Source organism: Emydura macquarii, unplaced genomic scaffold (genome assembly GCF_026122565.2).
Source record: "Emydura macquarii macquarii isolate MOO-44397 ecotype Brisbane River unplaced genomic scaffold, CSIRO-AGI_Emac_v2 contig_2205, whole genome shotgun sequence".
Taxonomy (NCBI): Eukaryota; Metazoa; Chordata; order Testudines; family Chelidae; genus Emydura; species Emydura macquarii.
Genome location: NW_027132342.1, coordinates 23,615,642 through 23,628,940, shown reverse-complemented (window position 1 = coordinate 23,628,940; position 13,299 = coordinate 23,615,642). Strand labels below are relative to the sequence as shown.

At 38.8% G+C, this 13,299-nt stretch overlaps 1 protein-coding gene across 3 annotated transcripts in view; it reads right to left on the bottom strand.

Moving 5' to 3' along the window:
- ANKS1B (ankyrin repeat and sterile alpha motif domain containing 1B) overlaps positions 1-13,299 on the bottom strand; it is a 736,922-nt gene that overhangs the window by 343,309 nt on the left and 380,314 nt on the right. For 2 of the 3 annotated variants that reach the window (XM_067559741.1, XM_067559742.1), the window contains exon 14: positions 2,919-2,934. The exons of the other annotated variant lie outside the window; for it this stretch is intronic. In XM_067559741.1, the coding sequence (XP_067415842.1) occupies positions 2,919-2,934 (16 nt within the window). The remainder of the gene's footprint in view (positions 1-2,918; positions 2,935-13,299) is intronic. 3 annotated transcript variants of the gene reach the window in all.

The window sequence follows — 13,299 nt, the reverse complement described above, 5'->3', positions numbered from 1 at the left end:
TTGAGTGTGCAAATATGGATTTTGCTAACTCAATGGATGGATGTGCAAATTAAGCCTACAAGAAATTACTTATGGTAGTATTTTCTCAAGAGAAGCCAAAAAGCAATGGGCATCACTTCCACATCTGAGGATGGAATGATGCAGTGCTCCTCTCCCTCCCTATAGAAAAGATCAACATCTCATAGCATCTTTCAAGATTTCTAGAGAAATCTTGTTTTCTGATCCTGCAGCCAACCTATAACTCACCAATATACCAGCCAGGAACTCTCTCTGTACTCCTGACCATGGCAAACTAGAAGTTCTTTTTTCCATGTAAGTATTTAATCAACCATAGTGCAGGATTGACAGTCTTGGAGACAAAAGTCCTTTCTTCTAAACTAATACAGCAGCAATGCAAACTTATACACAATTATTACTCTCACTACTATCAGGTACTGTACATCAATCTTGAGCCAGCCGGATTGATTACCTAGTCCAGTCTCTTTTCCCATTCTGTTCTTGCATGGTTAGGAGATGGGAGAGGTTGTTTATAAAGGCTCTGATACATTTCTGGTGCACTGAAGATCCCAAAAGTTTTCACCCTATGCAAGTTACTTGATATCTTTTGGACTACTAGGCTGTGCTATCTCTCCCTTATACAAATCACTTCATACCTTTGAGATTTAAAAGACTTTACCTAGAATACTTAAACATGACAGTTTGGTCCTGAAAATGCCAGTTGTCTAACACAAATAAACTCTTATATAGCTCTTCCCATGTATAGAAATCAAAGCACTTTACAAAACAAGGGGAGGTGCAATGCCGTCTGTATTCCTTACACATATCATGGTATGTTGATTATGAAACAAGCTGTGCTTTTAAAGCTGTATTTCAGACACAAAAGTGTAATCTGTTATATTTACATCAATAATTTTAAATGGCATTATACATTTTCTTTTTCTTTATTACTAGAAACACAGAATGATTTCTGAATAGACAAAAACATTTCCAACTATCAAACATTAACTGAGTAACACTATAATGGTAGTGTTAAGAAATGACCCAATTTTGGCCTCTTTTGTATATAACCTAATCAATAGAACACAGTTAACATAATCCCAAGGATGCAGAAGACACAAATGACATTTCAGAGGAGATTCCAATAATAAATCCCTAAGGGCTTTTAAAGATAACACTGACTGGGTTAACAGCATATTTATTATATTCAAAATCACAAGTTCAAACTATGACATTTGAAAAAATAGAACAGTTGAGTCTGATGATGTTGTATAAAGGATTGCACCAGCTATGCAAGAGTTATTTAGAGGTCTTTAATGCACCTCTCTCCAATGGTTCTATATAATTCAGTATAACAGTAATTCATAAATAAGTCTTTTGTGCACCAATGAAGCATTTCTAATAAGAGTCACATGAATAAGAATATACATTTAGCAGTATGTGTTTTATGGGCTGAATATGCCACATGCTTTCATGAGGAAATGAACTTTATTTTAAAGACTGATTAAAAGAAATGTTGGCAGCATAAAGAAAAACCAGGCATATAATACATTTGTAAATGACATCTAAATATTTCTATCTAATTCTGAGCTTTCATTAATTTTACAGCACCCAGACAAGTGCTAAGCACATCAGAGAACACAACACAAAGCAGGTCCCTGCATTAAAGCACAAACAAGATAACTGCTTCTTAAAGGTTTCTTATGCTAAAATTAAATTGTCTTATTCTAATACCATCAGATTCAAATGTTGTATGTTCCCATTTTTACTGCTTGCAAAGCAAAGATTCAGCATAACTAGGACATTTCCAGGGTTCAACATTAATCCAAACTTGGGGTCCAACTGTACCCCTGTGATATACACATGCAGCTCCCCACTGGTTTCAATAAGATTGCATATGCGCACAGTGGCCACTATTACAATGTTAATATTGACCAAACAGCATCAGAGATATTACAGTTATTTGCTGTTCTTACTTAACTGTTGGTAAATGCAGATGCTCCTAGCTCTGCAGTTATAGGTTGCAGAATCCACAAGGGAGAAATACTGTAAGAACCACCATCTTGTGGTATTTTCACAGTTTTGCTCCAAGCCAAAACTCAGAATCACAGAAATGTGATGAAAAATTAAACAATAATAATTGAGAGAAGCAGCTGAAGTTTTTAGACCACAAAGTAGGTTGGGTTTAGGTTTGATCTGAATTTTCAACTTTGAATGCTCTCAAATGCAAAAGATATTTTTAAAATGTATTTGTACAGCACCCCATACAATAGAAATGTAAACTTTGATTGGGTCTTGCATTCAGTACAGAAAAAAGGAAAAATGTTTTGACAAAGCTCTTCCTCTACCTCAGTGGGTCCAGCACTTCCTTCTAGGGGTAGGTCAGGGAATTCCTTCACCCCTTAGTGTTTCTTCCACCCTCTAGTGGTGGGTGAGGGTAATGCAATCACTCTAAGACGACCACTCCCTGCTGGCTCCCAGTCCTGCCTCTGGTTCTCTTGGGTCCCTGCCTCTTTGGTGGGGCTCTTGCCCCTCCAGTAAATAGCCGGTGGGGGATTGTGAGGGGACCCAATCCCACCCTCGACTCCAGGCCGCAGCCCAGGGACACTACAAACAGCAGCCTCACACTATGGCTTCAGGAAAGCTGCTAGCTTCCCTGGGTTACTTCCCTGTTCCCCTTGACTTAATGTCCATACCCTGCTCGATCAGGGGCCTTTCCTGGTCTCCTTGCCAGGGAAGGTTCTTGAGCTCTGACAGCCCCACAGGCATGAGAGTGCCCAAACCAAATGTCCAGTTCAATCCTTCCCATCTGGCAGGGTCTCTTCTCTTAAGCCTCCAGGCCTGGGAAAGGTCCTTTGCTCTCTTTGGGTAGGGTTTTTCCCTCCCCCAGTCTTTGTACCTGCAGAGTCCTCTCCTGTCAGTGTTCTGCTCCTTCTCCTAAACCCTCCTGGCTCTTGACAGTGTCTTGCCTCCTCAAACACTCTCTGACAGCTCCTCTCACTCCCACAACTTGAGCCACACCCTTTCTCTGCAGGGGAGGCTTTTTAACAAGTCCTGGGTGGGGCCTTGATTGGCTCCAGATGTATTAAATAACCGGGAGTAACCCCTGCTCAGATACCAGGGGAAAAGGGACTTACTGATCCTAGGGCTGATATATCGGCCTTCTGGCACTCTCCAGTAGCCATCTGGTCTGACTCTGTTACAAATAATAATAATAACGGGTGAAGGTTTGGGGGTGTAGTAAGTTTTGATTGTATCCAAATCAATTCACACCTCCCTAATTTTAAACTATGTTGATGTTTGTTGTCCTTTCAGATTACTATCTGGAATGACAGATATCAGTAATATTAAATATTACCTATCAAGCTACGATGAACACAGTTCAAACTATGGAGCATTAGAGTAAGCAAAATAAGATTAATCACCAAGAAATTAAATACATGACTTTCAAATAGGATTTTAAACAATGCTGCAATGAAATATTGCAAAAAGATTTAAATTATGTTTTTAATAGTAAGCTCCATGGTAATAGTAAGCTTCACGATATTATTTAAAACCCACTAATGTTGTGCCTCCCCGAGCATTTTTCTTCAAGTTTCCCACTGGTTGCACTACCAGTGATTTAGCTCTACTGATTTTAGCAATGGTGTCAACCTTAGTGTAAGTCACCTGCCCACATTCCTCAAACCTAAACCTAAGTCAAGATGACAGCAGTTAGAATCTGAGTAGCCTGTTTATAGTAGTGTTCTCACTGTTGCTACCTTTGATAGAGCTGCACAAGTGGTAGTGCAGTAGTGGAAAATGTAAAAACAAATGCTAGTGTAAACTAATCCTAAAGGATTCAAATTATTGTTGTGTCTTTTTGCCAATTCTGGAAGCTAGTTCAGTAACAAGAGCTGCCTGTTCCAGGACAAGAAATTATATCACATCAGTACTTGTTGATAATTTTGCAAGTCTCATTTAAAGTGTGGCAGACAAATATGATTTTCTCCCTAAAATCCATGTTGAGGGGTGACGAATTAACCCTTTAGTGGTTTGACTTCTCATTAAATTACCTTAACCAGAAAGGTTGACTTGGAGGGAATATAAACATTTATCAAATCATCATTGTGGACTTGGTGAAGTCTATCCACTTATTTGGATATAAGCAGGATAAAGGCAGTCATTAGCTAAAGATTCCCAGCTGCTGAAAGGAGATTCAGGGGAACAGCCAATCTGCTCTTCTCCTGGAACTCCAAGATACCAAATAAATTGCTAGATGTCTAAAAAAAAGTTCAATATCTAATCATTCAGCTTCATAGATTTTAAGGACAGAAGGAACCATTATGATTATCTAGTCTGACCAACTTCCTGTTTTGCCCTCCCACCTAGTTCTCAAGGTGTTCATAAACCGTTATGCCTGTGGCTTGTCAGAGACTCAGGATATTATGGACCTATGGTCTAATCTGAGGTTTGTAGTAAATCAGAGATGAATGAGTTGATCCTTTCCAATGAGTAAATTTAGGGGAATCTTTGACAAATCCCTGAGACCACACTTGCACTCTTAAGAGAGGATTGAGAGGGCAATTCTCACTCAGAAACAGATCACTCAAATACTGGCAAGAAATATCCTCTCAGACAGGTTTCATCTATCAGGAAACATACTATTCTTCTTTTGGTCAATGGAATCTGAAGTAAGGAGCTCTACAAGTCTAAATTACTCTAACTGCTAAAGTCAGCTATTTAATAGCATTGTGGGGGAATATAGCAAACATCTCAACAAGGATGACCTTATAAGATTTAAGAGATAACGATCAGCATAGACTCTAGCTTCTGAGGACAGGGAGCCAATGTAGTGTACCACTCAGCCAAAAGATGACTGACATACTTTTTCCTGTTACAGAGTCTTGTTATGAATTATTCATTTGAATTAAAAACCTTTTGCTGATTTGAACTGAAACTACATCCTTAGCTTTAATTTACGCTTAATTTATTGAAACATAAGCCTGGCTTAAAGGAGTGCATCACAATTCAAACGATGGCACCTTCAAAAGTACAGTGCCTCATAACCACTTTGGGACCTTTAATTTACTGTTGACTCAGAGGAAAGATGACCACATATTAAATATCAACTTCCTGGAGGACTCTGGGTTTTCTTGAGATCACTCAAATTCTGAAAAGGCCTGACTAACAAGTTATAAGATTTAATAAAGGTGGTATTTCTACTAATGCCACTTATATACAACACATTATTTACATAACAAATAATACCTTGTACTTTTATAGCACCTTTACAATTTAAAGAATCAACTGAAGAACATTGCATAGATGATTAAGTATTGTTATCCTGCACACAGAGGCTAAGTCTGAAGATCATACAGCAGGTTAGTAGCAGAGTCAGGAATACAATCTCCATCTGCTAACTTACAGTCCTTTCCTTTATCATTAGGTCATTCTGCCTCAAAGTTTGCATGACTCTTCAAAAGTGCATAAAAGACACTTACATGAAGGGGCTTACAATCTAACTCACATTTCTACGATACAACAGATACCAATTCTACAAAGCACATGTTGTTAAAGAGAAATGTTGGAAGAATTTGCAAAGCAAGAAGATTATAAAGAAGGATTTGAAACTGAAGTTGTTTAGTGCATGAGAATCAAGAAGACATTCCAGGCATAGAGGATGATATGTAAGAAGCTGAAAGTGGAAGAACTAAAAAATATCAGTTAAGGAAGACTCTATTCATTACTATCTGTACACTGTTCATTTATTTTCTGGCTCTCATCTAAGCAAGAGATAAATCAAGAACTTTATCCATATACCAGCTGCATGCAAGCAAATCTGGCATACTTTGCACATACTTTTAGCACTACTACATTTATACCTCCTGCTAAGTAACTCATTTGGTTAACGAAAGTTGAAATTAGCTACATTTCAGCCATTCTCCTTCACCATCTCCTACATCTGTTGAAAATGATTATCTAGGGGCAAACTGAGGCTTTCAAATACTTGTTTATTACTCAGCCTCCACTTGTGTCTTTGTAATTGAGGTGCATTACATTGGGGTCATTAGTTTCACTGTGTACCTTGCATATGTTTAATTATGCTAGTATGCAACTTTTTCTTTTCAAATAATAATGGCATTATTTTCAGTATTTCATTTTATTTCATCTGCTATAATTCAGGCTGTAGATTTGTCATGGACAATTTTGTGGATGAGTCATGATAACTTTGTCAATATCACAGCTCTTGGGAATCACAGGGAAAATTATAAAAAGTCATAAAAAGGTTTTGTAGGAGCTAAACTACTTATGCAAAACCAGGTATTTGGTTCCTTTAAAAACATGTTTTTAGAGAACCACAACGCTTTCTGGATACTTAGTGTTGTGTGGCTTTGATTTCTTCCCTTTGGTACAGGATAGATCTCTTTTTAGACTCTGAGGCTTTGTCTTAATTGGAAATTTAACTATGTTCCCACTAGGAATTTTCTCCTTAACACGTCCCCCATTCACACAACACCCCACTCATGCCATAGTTGTGTCATGTGACAAGGCAGCCACCATGCCCTGAGGTATGGGGCAGAGATGAGTTAGCTTATCTCATATTTTGTTAATCCAGAGAAACTGCAGTGAAAATACGTTACCATGACCAATGACAACAATTGGTAGATGATGGTCCACCAATCCCTTCCCATAAGCCCTCTATGTGCCCCACTGTAAAAGTCCCCTGGCGGGGGTGAAGCCAACAGTCCTCCCTCGCTGTCAATCTCCGATGGAGGCCACACCTCACAGCGCCTGTGCCCTGTGGGGAGTTCTAGCAAAAGGGGGATGTTTCTAGCCCTCAGTAGAGCAAGCTCTTAGGCCCGAGGCTACCAGAAGGGAGCAGTCTCTAGCCCTCAGCAGAGCGAGTAAACAGTTCAAAGCCCTGGCCTTTTGGCAGGGCGGGCCAAGCAAACGGGAACAGTCTCCAGCCCTCTGCAGGGCGAGCATACAATTCAGGGACCTGGCCCTGAGGCAGGAGGGGAGCAGTCTCTAACCCTCAGTGGGGTGAGCAAACAGTTCAGAGCCCCAGCCACACCTCCTGGCTACAACCATGTCGGGTACAATATTGTCATCTATCTGTATTCTGACCAGAAGTCAACTACTTTCATCTGCCTCTGCTTAGTACTCAGTCCGATGCTACTCTACATCTTTGGTTATCTTTGATTTCTGGAAGAAGGCTTGGTAACAAGCCCATGTATCAGCATGTAGCCATCTGGCTGGAGGTTGACCCCAAATCTTGGTTGATCTTGGGGCTGAAGCATGCAACATCCATGACTTCAGGTCCTTGAAGAGGAACCTTCATTTCAACTGTGAATGCAATCATGGGCATTTAAAACTACTAGCTGATCATGGGATCAAACAGACCAGACAACAGTGAAGGAAGAATATTAAGAGTATCAGGGTGAGCTACCAGAAAGTCAAGGATAATAAGCACAAGTGCAGTGCTGTCCTGAGGAGCTCTCCATTTTATGAGATGACTGCCTGCTGAGAAGAGCCCTGAGCATAGAGCCCCACTACAGCATGGACTCATTTGTGGAATGATTACAGATGTTCAGACCTGGATGCCTACAAGGATATGGAATCCATCCCTCTAAACAGCAAACCCTCCTGGAGAGGACCTCAGTTCCAAATCACAAGGACTCTTCAGAGATTCAGACCAGGAAGAGCACAGGGTGCTGAGGGGTCTTCATGGAAGAACCAGGGGAGAACACTGCATCTCAGCTGGGTAAGATGGGTGCAGCCATTGTTTGTATTATTATTCAGAATCTTATGAAATATGTGGGCAAGTTTTAGTCCTTCTACCAGGTCTTTTAACCTATGGACAACAATGGCTGTGGAAGTCAGTCAATCAGGCAACCAATAAGCCATGAAAATACATCAGTATTATCTGCTATACTCCAAATCTGTTCCAACATGGGTAAAAAAACAGATACACTGATGATATGCTGTTTCATTATTTATTACACATCGTGATTACGTGCTATGTCTGGGAGGTTTGTTTTGCAATTATTCTGCCTTCCCCCCCACCATGCCTACCCCCATCTCTACACTGTATCAGGTCAGCTGGACTGCCCACATATGTTTATCCTCAAAAGACTTAGGTAAAGAAAAATAAAAATGCCAAATGAAACATATATGTTTTTTAATTCATGTGAAATCACTACATTTGATTTCCAGGCAACAGCCCCATGTGCCAGTCCCATTAAATTATCCTCTGTGTACTCTCCATGCAGTGCAGGATAGTGAATGCATGAGACATCTCTTATGTCTTTTGCTGTACAGAACCTGCACCAGCATCAGTAAGCACAAAGTAGTAGTCTCTAAGCAGATCCCCAAACCACCATTGTCCTTGATCCATTGCACACTAAAATAGTCCCCCTTATCCTCACATATACTGAGGAAGCACACAACAGTCCCCCATCACGTGTATGGGATTATATGTATTATAGAACCGTATGCAGTGCCACATTGCTTTCAGTTGGCCAGATACACATTCCATCACCATCTTGCACCTGCTCAGTGTAGCTGAACTGCCTCCTGCCCAGTGGGTACAATTCAAGATAAGCCTTCATCAAACTATGGCAACAGAAAATAAGACTGGATCACCTAAAATCACAATTGGCAGAGACACCCAAATAATGGCAGTGTCATTACAGGCAGAACAACATATCAGCTTTTCCATGTCAAAACAGGCCAGATCTCAAGGTCACCTTTGCATGATACACTTGGACAGTGCATCCTATGCGGGTGTCCATGAACATGCCACAGCGATCTATTGTTGTGCACTTCCGCTTGTAACTGCAGGTCTCTGCCTCTGCCCTTTCTGGGCAAAAAGCCACCTCGGAAACACCCATCACTGTACCTTTGCAGCAGCTTCTGCAGAATCATGTCAAAGAAACACTGCCTCCATAAAAGTCAGCAGCCGTTGGTCCTAGATCTTAGGATAGCAGGATCCATAGCTTCAGCACTAGGACACACAGCACACCACTACAGCAGTTTAGATCTTACCCGTATGACTAATGCATTTCCTGAGCCTAGATCATTTCCCCCCACAATCTCCAGTGGGCAGACAAGTTGTCCCACAAAAGTGAACATGGAGCAGGATAGTGAGTAAGCACCCAGATATCTGAACTGCCTCTCATGTCCCAGATACAGCACCAGTGTGGATACAGGCATAGCTACAGCATGAATAACTAGACAGAACTAACTAGTGCGTTAGGATACTATGAGATGATTAACCTACAATTGCTCAATTTGTGATTAGCCTGCAATGAGGACATAGCCGAAGACTTGTCTTCAGTAGGACAAAAAGGTGTTTTCCTAACTGGAGTTAACTAGCAAGAGCTAAAATCCTAGTGTAGATAAGACAGTTTGTAGTTTATATACAAATTAGCAGACCAAGTTAGACTACTGTTTACCTTGGTCTGTTAACTCATGTGAAAACTACAAACTACCTTATCTACACTAGAATTTTACTTCCTGTTAGCTAACTCAAGTTAAGAACTCTTTTCCTAGTGACGATGCACCCTGAGAGTGTAGTTGGGTCAAGTGAGAGTGTGCATGGGTGCTTGAGATATTTTGGTTACAATTAGTGATTGAAGAGTGTGGGCAGGCAGTGGAGAGAGAGGAAGATTAGATGAAGGGAAGGAAAGAACTTGAGACAATGGGCAAGATGAGAAAAAAAAAGTAGGGGCTGAACAGAAGGAAGAGTTCTCAGCAATGAACAAAGCAATGTGCGGGAGAAAACAAGAGAGTAACAAGAGGGAAAAGGGAGAGAAAAATTATTATGAAGGGAACAAACACTGGAAAAGAGGAAAGATGGTGGATTCTAGAAGGAAAAATAAAACCCTTGAAAATTGAAAAAGGAGGAAAACAAAAACATAGGAAGACAATGCAAATTAAAGTAATTTAAATAAATTTCTTTCAATTCTACTTTCACAAGAATGAAGAAATTCATCTATCCCTTTTTCTGATGAAAGAAAAAATACAGCTAAGCTCATTTTTTTCCTGGTAGGAAGAGTAATCAAGCAACAGCTGTCCAAGCACCAACTGAAGGAAGCTATTAGGTCATTAGAAAGACAGTTGATTGTACACATTTCACAGAAGAGGGGTCAAATTGCTTGGAAGACAGCAATTATCTATTAGATTTGACAAACATCCAAGAAATCTATCAATCAAAAGGTCAATACCAAGGTCATTTATTCCTGTAGGAACACATTTAATGAAGTACTGATTGGAGGAGTAAGGAACTCAAATTAGGTTTCTATATAAAGTAGCAACCTAAGCTTTGTCAAGGGTATTTGTCAAACATGGCATGAATGAACACAGATCATATTTTTGGCTTTTGGATTCTCCAAGTCATAAGTGGAAGAGATAAGTAGACCCAGTGATTAAAATGAAGGTAGAGTGAGAAGAGAATACCTTTCTCTTGTAAGTATGAATCCCCTCTGTGTCCCTGTTTTCCCATCTGTAAAATGGGGATAATGATACTTCTCTTCTTTGTAAAACACTGAGATCTACTGTTGAAAAGTGCTATATAAGAGATAGGTGGTATTAGAGTCCAAAAATAATGGGCCAGTCCATCAGCTGATTCAATAACTGATTGACACTATCTGAAGATTTAGCCATGAGTGCTAAAATTCTTTTAAAAAATGTTTAAAGACTTTTTCTGTTCCCATGTTGATGTTTGAAAGAGTCCTTTTTGCATATAAGAAATTTACTATAAAAGGAAAACTGTGAAATTAACTACAGAATACACAAAATGCTGTTGAATGTACGAAGTGGAGTGAGAAGTTAGAAAAAAAATGTTTTGCTAACTCATTTCAGTTTTAGTAATAACAAGTGTTACTTGTAACTATAGTAGATATACATATTTCAGACAGAAATATAATTATTTAAAATAGTGTCTCTTTAATAGGGTGAAATTAAAGTGTTCAGACAGTATGCATTTTTCTTTTCGTTCAGATATACTTACTTTAAAAAGACAGATGTCTTTACTCTTCAGATAATACAATGAAACTAAATCAGAGACAGATGGTGCCTGGTATTCCCAGCTACAGACAAAGCAGCAGTCTTAGACAGACAATCTACTTTTCTTGTTCTCCTTGAGCCAAATTATCCAAGCCCTCTATGGGAAAGCAAGGCCCAAAACACAATGAAAATGAAGCACTTCTAGTGTGAGAGGGCTGAGAAAATAAAACACAGGTAAAAGAGTCTGCATTGTGATTGCTGCAGGAGCACAAAGAAGGGAATTGAAGGAATACATGATAGTGTGCTATCAATAGGGTGACCAGATGTCCCAATTTTATAGGGACAGTCTTGATATTCAGGGCTTTTTTTTATATGGGTGCCTATTACCTCCAACCCCCATCCCAATTATTCACATGTGCTATCTGATCGCTATCAGGGTTTTGTGACCATGAGATGATATGAATGGTAGAGAGAGAGATGGGGAATGTGTGTATAGACAATGATTTTATAATTTCTACTTTTGAGAAAACTTCAAACGGTGATAAATGCACTGAAGTTAAATATTGTCACTTAGGCCTTGATCCAAAACCCATTGAAGAAAATGGTCACTTTCGTGATTGACTCTGGATCAGGCCCTTAACCTCCTGTTAAAAAATCTAAAGAGGATCAGTGTCTTATATGACAAACTGCTTTAATATATATAATTATTAGTTTTACTATACAAATTAATCATCTTTCACAGTTTAATATTAGTTATATTATTTCTCAATAATTAGTAAATAAAATGGATTGCCAAAGTGCGGTAAACCAAAGTATTTTTAGATTCAAATTACTTGTTTCTAGCAATAAGCAATTATAACAGTGAGAATTATGTAGCATTATTTTTCCTACACTGGATATATGGTAGTTTTAACTCTTTAGATTTTGGAAATATCAGGTTACCTTTCTGTAACATCTGCATAGTAATAGTACAGAAAAGTTTTTCATGGACTTCTGCCTATTTATTATAATTATTAACGTAGTGTTGTAAATGTACACAGCACTTTATAAAACAGACTATAAAATAAAACTGCTTACAGACAAAACCCTTGACTAACACTAGTTAGGATGTAATTTGTTAAACTTTCAGACAACAGGAACTAAATACATCCAATCTACTTAGATGTTTATATTTGATTACTGATAATTATTTTTTAATATGTTGTATATATGATCAATCAGTATTTTTCCCTGCAATAAATTTATTAATATTTCTAATTAGCCAGCAGCAGCACATAACAGATTTATTCAATCTGCATGTAGAAGTTGCTAATAATGTGATAAAAACTAAAAGCACTAATTTTGTTGTCAATTCCATATCCTTGTAATTACTTCTTAAACAGGCAGCATTTTTCTTATAGTAATCACTGCAGTTTTCAAAAGTCTTAAAATGTAGAAAAAAAACCAGTTTAGTTAATTCTTCAAAGAGAAAATAATTTATTATGACATATTTCCCACATAGGGCTCATGCCTTCATACAGTTACACGTGTGTAATTTTACTCATACAAGTTGCCAAAGTAACTCCAGTGGGACAACTCATGTAAATCTAACTACACGTGTGCAACTATTAGTGGGATCAGGCCCTCTGGAAAGTCTGCCTCTTCTAAATGTGCAGAATACATTTTAATTTATAATTAATATTTATTTTATAACACATGTACAAAGGAGTTTTCAGGATAGGACCCTATAATAGTTAATCTTGATATTTAAATAATCATCAAAAGAATACAGAATTAACTCCAATTAAAGTGCATGTGGTTTGGTTCACACGTTTCCCAGAATTACTAATATGAACTCTTAGCTCTTGTTCAGCAACAGAAAGCAACCTAACAGCTGCCCTCTCAGAGTGGTTGAGGATTTTCCCCAACACAAAGGAATCTGTGGGTGCAAACATAGCACTGAGAGCGATACTCATATAGGGAGTGTGTTGGAGCTAGGGAGGAGGCTAGGGTGACCAGATGTCCTGATTTTATAGGGACAGTCCCGATATGCAGGGTTTTTTCTTATATAGGCACCTATTGCCCTCCACCCCCTGTCCTGATTTTTCCATACTTACTATCTGGTGACCGTAGACCAGTGTTTCCCAACTTTTTTGAGTGAAAGCCCCACTAGTTAACGCTAGGTAAAATACGTGCTCCCTCTACTCCCCCACCCCACCCCACCCCTCACTGGCCATAAACACATATAACCGCTATAAACGCATATAATCATAAGGATAACACTAAATAAAATAAATAATAATAATAAATTATTTTTACCTGAGTAAGACG